The following is an 8,955-nucleotide window of genomic DNA, read 5'->3' as shown; positions in this document are numbered from 1 at the left end:
TTTCCCAAGTGCTGCTCTCAGGACCAATGGGTTCATTGGTGCAGGAAGGGAGGGTGAGAAAGACCACTCCAAATGGAGGATATTTGAATGTCATTGTGTACAACTGACACCCTCACTAAAGGCCAAGCTTTCCTTGTCACCCACAGGGTTGTAACCAGAATCTCAGAAGGGCTGCTGGCTCACACTGTGGCCCTGCTGAAAGGTCCCAGCTACCATGTCTGAATTGGTACCTGTGATCGCTGCCCAGTCTGGGCCTAGGGTCAATGCCCTGTGCCTGAGGACCCCTAGTCTGCCAAGCTGATATGGAGAAGAGGGCTGCACAGGGGACAGGCCAGCACCACAAGCTGCCCCTTCCTCCTTCACCAGTACCACTGCGATATTCTCCGGCTGTCCGTTGTCTTGAAACACATAGGTGCCTGGATCTAGGAACTGATGAGCGAACCTGGGGAGAGACAGAATGTGGGAGCTGGGCTTGATAGGCCACTCAACCCAGGCCAAGTGCGGCATCGTTGGCTATGGCAGGGACTCTCAGTACATTAAGACAGTCTGGTCTAGCTAAAGTACCCACAATGCTCCACTCTGTCAAGAGGCTCTGCCTACATGGGTACCACCTAATCCTGCCTAACTCTACTCTGAATGGACCCCTCCACCTCCAGTCTAGGCTCTTTCTGTCCTGGCTTTCCGTCAGGAAGATCAGCAACAACCTCCCCCCAGCCACCACCCCATTCCCAGTTCCCAGGCAGCTCAAGTATGTTACCGTGAGAGGCTGAGATTTGTCTCTTGGACTAAATGGCCAAGTCTTCTGAAGGCGCCGAAGTCCCAGTGGGAGTTGCTGTTAAGCAGGTGCTGCCTCTGGTACATGGGGTAGTGACTGGCTGATCTGTCTGAGGGATGCAAGTGGGTCAGCGCTGAGGTACAGATACAACCCCAAGCCTGGCCCTGGGCAGCCCCGATGCAGTGCTCATCACTCAGGCCTAAGGTGAGTGGGTAGAACTGAGATGTGTGTTTAAAGCAACGATTTATTAATCTTGGAATCAAGCAAGCCCTTCTATTCCTCTGCCCACAGATATCTTCCAGAGTCGAATGGGCTGGGCAAGGCAACCAGGCACTTTGTAATGAGCCCAGCTGATTCTCTAACACATGAGATGTAGGATTCTTACTACACGGTGCTCACAGTACAGCAGGTGCTCACTGGACGCTGTGGTTTAGCTGAGTAACAAGGCAACGAAGGGGAAAACCAGGCCCCTGGCAGAGGCAGCAGGTGGCTCTACTTGAGATGGGCCTTTCCAGTATGATGGAGAGGGTGGAGTTTCCCAGGCCCCAGTGGGTTCTGGGAAAACACAAGGAGCTTATTTTCCCAGGCTCGTGTTCCTCTCTGACCCATGTCACCTTGCATCTCTAGGGCTTTTGCCTCTTCGCCTGATTCTCCATGCCTTAAGTACTGTAGTCCCCGCATGCCTGTCCCTGCTTCAGACAGCCCTGATGCCACAGGTGGGACAACAAGCTACATCACCCCGTGAAAACAGAGGTAGAAGGAGCCATGCACAGTAGCCCACTCCACAACAGCGTCCTGGGAAAGGACCCACTTAGCTGAGGTATACTGAAGGAAGTGGACTAATTTCATAACTAGAATGCAGATGGGGGAAGAGGATGCGATGAGGACCAGAAAGGACCCAGACTTTCTCCTCCATCGGCAAATGGCTGCTTGTGCAGGGGGAATCTAGCCTGCTCTGTGGTGCACCCAGAAGTGGGGGTATCTAAAAGGCAAGTTTTGACCATTTTGAGGAAGGCATCCATCATTGACTAATATGCCCCAGTAGGAGAGGCCGCATGGCTTTTTGGAGCAGCTCTGCAGAACCCCAGGCATGGCAGCATGACAATGTCACAGCTTTGTAAATGATCGGTGAGCTGGGAAGGCAAGGTGTGGTACAGCCTCCCTTAGTGACTGCTCTCTGTCCTCAAAACATAAAAACCTTGCAGGCTACAAGGCTTCAGGGAGAGTCACAGAATGTTGGCACTGGGATATGTGACCCATTTTACTAAGAATGAAGAAACTGAGACTCAGGGATGCAGTGAGCAAGTGGGTTGACAGCGGTGTACAGTAGATGGTGGTAGCTTTCCTGCCACCAAGATGTAATATCTATATGAGATTATCTGTGTGGGAAAAATGGATTGGAGAGTCAGGACATGGAGGGAGAGCAGGTCCGAGCTCTCCAGGGGGCACGTACTGTGGGGAAGAAGATGGAGCTGGAAGAGAATCACATCTCCAGCTGCTAGGCAGATCACTGGATTCGGAATCTGGTGATAAATGTTGGGGTGCTCTGGGTCTGTTGTCCTGTGATGCCTTTGCTGAGAGGGACTGGATTCAGTTGTTCCTGGAAAAATCAGGAAAGGCTCAGTAGAGACCTGGGCCTGACTTAGAGGCACATGCTCATGCAGCAGTCATATCTTTGAAGAACAGGTTCAGCCCTAGGAACCTTTTTGTATGAATGCATGGGCCTTGAGGGTGTCTCTGTCACACTCTTATCCCCCAAACTCTAGACACAGGTGAGGGGTTTATGAGGGACCATTCAGTGAACCCTTCCTGATCCTTCCTTGGAGAGCAAAGTCATACCTTTTCCTCAGCTTACCTTGGAGCAAGGAGATAAGCATGTCCACTCTGGAGATGATGAAACCAAAGGTACCCTGGGGGCCAAACTGGACCAGGTGGACCCTGGCACTCCCTGAGAATCGCAGGTCAGGGCCCAGAGTTTCTAAGATCTCCTGCAGACAGGCAGCATCAGATGCCAGAGTGGGGCGGGGTAGCCGAGAAGGACAAGGAGAGCTCACATCAAGTTCTGTGGGTGCTCAGAGGACATGAGTTCCATTTCTCTCCAGTCTCCTTCCTCATCCGCAGCTGCCCAGGTAGATTTCTACATCCTGCCCCCTCGTTCTCTTTTAGAGCACCTGGATTCCGGTTGGACACTCTGCTTGAGTCACTCAAGGGTCCACCTGGCTCTTCCTCCCCTCGTCTCTATAAACATCCTGCTTGGAAGTCAATAGGAAACCTCTCACCATAGATCTGCTGCCTCGCACCAAACCAGGAGGCCACTGTGACCCATGAAAGACAGAAGACAGAGCTGTCTCGTAGCCAACCCTGCCAGGACTAGGCCTTGGCTCCCATTCCTTCCACACAAGAAGAAACATCAAGGTTCAAAGGAAGTCATAGCAACACCACAGTGGCTATAGTCTGCCCCTGCCCTGAGCTCAGATGCTTGGTACTGGAAGGACTAACACCATTTTTGTGACTATAAGTAGCTTCTGGTCCTCGATATCACTTCATATGCTCTAATATCTTCACATGATGCTGATGCCTTCCAATGTCTCTTCTGACATTCAGACTATACAGTGGACACTGACACAGGAATATCATGGCCCCCCCCCCACTCCTTCCTGCCTTCCTTTAACCCATAGAATTGAAAGCCCCACAGACAATGAACCAGAAAGAGGTGACAGTGATCAAATGGGCTTTCCCCCTCCACTGAACAGTTCCTTTGTAATTGGTGTTTGGATTCTCTGTAGCCATGGATGCTGTGTGACCCCGTCTTTCCATCCCCAGTGGGCAGAAGGCTGCCCTCCCAAGCCAGCCTTCCCTGAGTAGGCTCACCTTTTGGATGCTTTCCCCATCCTCACGCTTCACACTAAGAATCAGCTCCTTGCCGGGGTCCCAGGACAAGGAGAGCCGGGGAGCGTTGGCCAGACATCTGATGTCACAGAGTTCTTCTGCAGAGACATATGCCGAGCACTGGCATCTGTAGGAGAGGACAGTGTGGAGGTAGTGCTGGGGGCACAGGCCCTCTGAGACCTGTAGGTGAATCCTTAGCCCCTCTCCAAGGAAAGTGAGCTGTCTGCTTCCTCAGAGGCCACTGTACTGGGAATGGATGTCAGTGATAGTAATGCCTTCTGGTGCAGGGTCCAGACCCTGCTTTGTTCTGTTAGGTCGCTGTGCAGGATAGTCTTACGTCAAATTGATACAAAAACTGGAAATGACGGAACCTCAGTTGAGAAAAATGATTCCATAAGATCTGGCTGTAAGGCATTTGCTTAATTAGTGATTGATGTGGGAAGACCCAGCTCATTGTGGGTGGTTCCATCCCTGGGTTGATGGTCCTGGGTGGCACCACCATATCTGCTGGAAACAGAGTTATGAAGCCAGCACCACTGTGTGACACAGTTTCCAGCAAAGCAGAGACGAAGTCACTGTTCTTCTATCTCTAACTTTTGGGATTTGGTCACTGTGGCATTGCATTCTTGGGGACTTCCTGCATTATGATTCATTTTGTCTTTTCCCAAGAAAATTACATCTGAGTCTTTTCAGAATAATCCTAAAATTAACTTTATCTGAGCTGGCTCTATTTGGACGTCTTCCTTATGCCCTGGAGACCATTAAGGACAGATGAGCACAGAGTTAGATGAGGCCGTTACTCCAGGAATCTTCTTGGCATAGCTGCCCCTGAGCAAACTCAAACGGCATAATTAGTGCAGGGTAAACAGGGACAGTTAGCAAACTCTGGCTGGCCAAGAGGACAGGTTATAGATTCAAAGGGTTTTTTTTTATTATTATTACTATAGACTTAGAGCTCTCTGAAAATGTAGTTTAAGATAGGGGGTTGTACAGGATACATCCCTGGAGGAATAGAACTTAGTAAATGACATAGATTGACTAAAATAACTTTTCCTACTTTATAGCATGGATGATGGAACATACAGTAAAAGAAATTAGGTATTAATCTTTGCTACTTATAAAGAAACAGTTTGGATATTTTCCGTTTGTCTGGGGTGCTTTCAAACAGCAAACATTGCTAGCCTGAAAGCAGGCTGTCATATATTAAATGTGTTTGACATCCTTTAAATTCTTTAAATTGAAGTTTTAGGACCAATAAAAAGAATGATCTGTTCTGTTTGTATTTTCTAATGTGACTGAGCTTACAACCCTGGACATGTCATGAAGAGTCTAGCATGCATTCTGTACCACTCGGATAATCATTAGTCTGTCTTTGTTCTGTGGACTTTGTGTAAATAAAGAAGCATCTGGTTGCTAGTCCCTCAGAGCAGCAGAAAGGGCCTGATTGCTAGCAAGTTAGAATCAAGGGATTCCCTGATCATTGCCTCCCTCCCTCCCTCCCTCCCGCCTCCCACTCTCCTTCCCTTCCTCTTCCCTCCTACTCTCCCACCCTCCCTCCCCTTGACAACTCCTTATCTCCTGTTCAGGCTGTCCTGTCATCAAGGACTCTAAGACCATAGGCTGGAAATCACTCCTGGGAAGCCCCTGGCATCTGGGTTCTTTAAGAGGCTGAGCATACCATGGACCAAGCCAATAAGCAGCACCCCTCGATAACCTCTGTATTAGCTCTGCCTCCAGGATCCTACTCTATTTGAACTCCTGTCCTGACTTCCTTCAGTTAAACTCTTTCCTCCTCAACTTTCTTTGTACTCATGGTTTTCATCAGAGCAATAGAAATCCTAACTAGGAAAGCCACACATAGCAGGCAGGACTTGTCCCACAATGAAGGCAATGCAGAAGGCAAGGAACAGGCCAATGTACCAAAATCATGGCTTCAGGCATCTTGCTGAGGCAAACATGGGTAAAGACTCATGCAGGCTGAAACACTATTGGAGCAGAAAATAACCCCTCCCCACCTAACCCACAGGTCAGTTGGATGATCAGAGATCAGATTTCAGCTTAGCCTGTGGTCAGAGCAAGCATCTATGTTTGGATCAGGACCTGGGGTGAGACCCCATGGGGTCACCTCTTCCCAGCTCTGTGCTTCAGACCCTAACTAGTGTTGGACAGGGCACCCCCACACACACACCCTTGGGAAATATGGACCCGGGGAAGTCTCTGGAAAGAGCTTTCATTGGGTTTGGTGTCCCATTGGGACTGGGCCCAACTCCACCCATCAGATCAAACCCTCTTGGTTTGCAAGAACAAGTGTGGAGAGGTTTGTGGAGCTGTGTTCACTCACATTCCCAAAGCATTGCTGAGCTTTCCACCCCCTGGGCCACAGAAGGAGGTACAGTCATACTGCTCGGGAGACACACACTCACGGGTGGCGGCTAGGCGGACATCACCAGGTGGGCAGTGCTGGGCAACCTGCAGGAGTTGGCATAAAGAAAGAAGAGAAAAAATGGCCTTGGTGCCTCTACAGGTCTAGTAGAAGTATTCTCAGCTTTGAAGAACACTCTAGGGACATGGGCCTTGGAGGTGACGAGCTCCTTATGGGATGCTTCCTGGGTGTGGTAACGACGAGACTGGCTGTGTTGTAAGATATTAAATGAAACACAGCAGAGAGAAGGGTTAGAGCAGGGTGTAATAGAACCATCCCAGTGGCAGGACTGGCATAGAAGGTCATTTGCTGGAGGAAGTGACATTCCATGAGGCCCTCGTTATGTTAGCCTGTGTGGCCTCCTGACGGCATGAATCTGAGAAAGGATGCTAAGGAGCTGGGGGCTTTCCCTGGATGACACACACTCATTTGGATGGCCTAGCTTTCAAGCCTTGTATTAGCCAGACATGATCATGCCCCTTCCAGAACAAAAACATTCTAATTATTGACACTGTAAAAAATGTTATTATAATGTGTACTGTGTATAATATATGTACTGGCGTATAAATGAAAGAAACTAATGAGCAGACAACCAGATTTGGACAGTCATCATATTTGCAGCTGGTCCTGAGCCACTGGGAGATGGGTAAGGAGGCCTCCAGCCTCACTAGATCTATGGCCAGGGACAGCAGGGCTGCTTGGGAAGCCAGCCTCTTGCGGATGAACAGCTGCTTACTGATGGCAGTGAGAGTGTCGGTGGTCTTTATGAAGGCCCTGTTCTAAGTGTACCTGTGAAGGGGCAAGTGGACTCTTCAGTCCAGGTTAGGCTGGGGGGTGGGGTAGGGTAGAGGGGCAGTGGGCGGAGCCAGTTAGGAGTCCACTCCTCTCTGAGACTCAGAGTGTTGATAGAGAAGGGGGAGACTCCAGGGTTTGGGTGTTCTTGGCTGCGGTAAAGTGGGAGGGATGGAGGGTGGCCTGGCTTTGATCTAAGTAATGACACAGGGAAGCAGGGCTGGTTAATGACATGAAGGATACAGGCTCAGATTGCTGCATGGTTTTAGATGTTCCTGGGCTGGCGAAGTGAATGTGTACAAGTCTCAGCTTTGAAGTCTAACTCAGTGCCCTGAGTAAGAGGCAGAATACATTCCCATCCCAACCAACGTCCCCATGCAGGTGCTGACACTGCTGTTTCAAGGAGTCCACCAAGAGGGGAACAGGGCCACTTGTGCTCACAGGCAGACCCCAGCCAGGAAGACTGGTGGCCCTAGAGCGCAGATGAGGTAGGGTTCTGAGGGTGCTAGATTCTAGCTAGGGCTACCTGAAGTCCAGGGCCATAGCCAGGTTGGTGTGTGCTGCCCTCTAGTGGAGACAAGACAGCATGACTAATCTTGCTGGCTTTTCTCAAGACACTAAGGCAGAGAAGCTGGGCCAGGAGAATCTTGTTATTCCTTAGCTACAGGACAGAGCTTCTGTCTGACATGAGTGTGGGAAGCCATAGGATCCTGACCCAAAAATTCTCTCTTTGGGGCCAAGTATAGGCTTGGGGCTGTCTGTCACATAGAGACTGGAGTCAAAGCTTAAATTTATACATAGGTAGGGTCTACCTGGAATGCAGTCTGCTTCAGGTGGGCGGATGTGCTCTAAAGGGAGAGACCCAGCAACCCTGGGGTAGCACAGAGAGTTTTGCACCAAATGTCTAGGGGATAAGGGAGGTGACATCTGTATGCAATCCCAACACAAAGTGGGCGGGGTGAGGTGGGAGGGTCAAAAAATCCAAAACCAAATGGCAGGATGAAGAAGCCTCTCTAGAGGCACAGCTATGTTTCCAAAATAGCTTAGAGTGAATGGGTGCTGATACAGCAGCCATCAGCAGCTCCCCAGAGTGGGGAGTGGCTGACACTCTTCTGTTGGCCTGTCAGTCAGCCCAGGCAGTCATGACCCTCCTGCTGGACATAGCTTTCTGGTTTACAATGTCTCAGAGATGTGCACAAGGCAAATCCAGCTTTACATGGCCACTGCGACCTGCTGTTACCAAGATGACAGCTCATGGGCATCCCTCGGAGCCACCTGGGGAGATGCCTGCTCTTTGCAGATGAGGGCAGGCGGCACAGTGGCCTGGCTTCTCTGAGGACACATCAAGAAAGATCTTGGTGAGGGGGTAGTACCCCTCTACATAGAATCTGACACGTATCAACCACTGTGCCTGTGACCCTTTGTGGTAGCCTCTGGGGTGCTCACCCTCCCTTGCCAACCTGTCCCTGGTCAGTTGAGCCTACCTCAGGTTGGCAGTCTTCCTCACTGTTGCTCTCCTGGACAGTTTCCAGACCCCTGTGGTTATAGGAGACATGTCCAGCCTGGCAGATGCAGGAACCATCTGATTTCTGGAAGACCCTGTTCAGACCTCGGCAGGTACAGGTAGGAGCACCTGGGGGCAGAGACATTTGCTTACCTCACAGACACTCAGCTGGGGACTGCCCCATCCATTCCTCTGGGAGTTTAGGGGTCCCACTATAGAATTCATTCACCAACTTTACCACACTCTTGGCCTCAGGGGACTGTAAGAAGACACATGAAGTCACAGTTGATCAGTTTCAGCCCTGACTTAGCACTGACATAGCTAAGCACGTGTCAAACAACACTGCTGTGCAGGTGCCCTTTGGACCACTTAAATCAGAGGCTGTGAACCTTGCTGATGCTGTGATCCTTTAATACATTCCCTCATGGTGTGATGACCCCCAACCTTAAAATTCCATTTGTTGCTACTTTATAACTAATTTTGCTACTGTTATGAATCCAAAAGGAATATCTATGTTTTCAGATGGTTTGGGGTGACCCCTATGAAAAGATCATTCAGTATCTCCCCCCCCCC

General features: G+C 50.1%; 1 protein-coding gene across 1 annotated transcript; it reads right to left on the bottom strand.

The window, feature by feature from the left end:
• Window positions 1-2,658: 2,658 nt before the first annotated feature.
• On the bottom strand, window positions 2,659-8,896 carry LOC143441680 (uncharacterized). The gene is made up of 3 exons (XM_076930754.1): window positions 8,363-8,896; window positions 6,006-6,133; window positions 2,659-3,791 (listed from the first exon to the last, which is right to left on the bottom strand). Exons 1-3 carry the CDS (start codon window positions 8,525-8,527, stop codon window positions 3,443-3,445), a joined length of 642 nt encoding a protein of 213 aa, XP_076786869.1. The 5' UTR covers window positions 8,528-8,896; the 3' UTR covers window positions 2,659-3,442.
• Window positions 8,897-8,955: the final 59 nt, after the last annotated feature.

This window comes from Arvicanthis niloticus, chromosome 3 (genome assembly GCF_011762505.2).
Source record: "Arvicanthis niloticus isolate mArvNil1 chromosome 3, mArvNil1.pat.X, whole genome shotgun sequence".
NCBI lineage: Eukaryota > Metazoa > Chordata > Mammalia > Rodentia > Muridae > Arvicanthis > Arvicanthis niloticus.
The sequence above is the reverse complement of the archived record's forward strand: the minus strand, read 5'-3'. Positions and strand labels throughout refer to the sequence as shown.

Coding starts and splice junctions, on each gene's coding strand:
- LOC143441680 (XM_076930754.1), bottom strand. CDS start 8,527: ATGTCTCTGCCCCCAGGTGCTCCTACCTGTACCTGCCGAGGTCTGAAC. Junction 6,134..8,362: donor AGGAAGACTGCCAACCTGAG/GTAGGCTCAACT, acceptor CAACTCCTGCAG/GTTGCCCAGCACTGCCCACC. Junction 3,792..6,005: donor CTCAGCAATGCTTTGGGAAT/GTGAGTGAACAC, acceptor CCTCTCCTACAG/ATGCCAGTGCTCGGCATATG.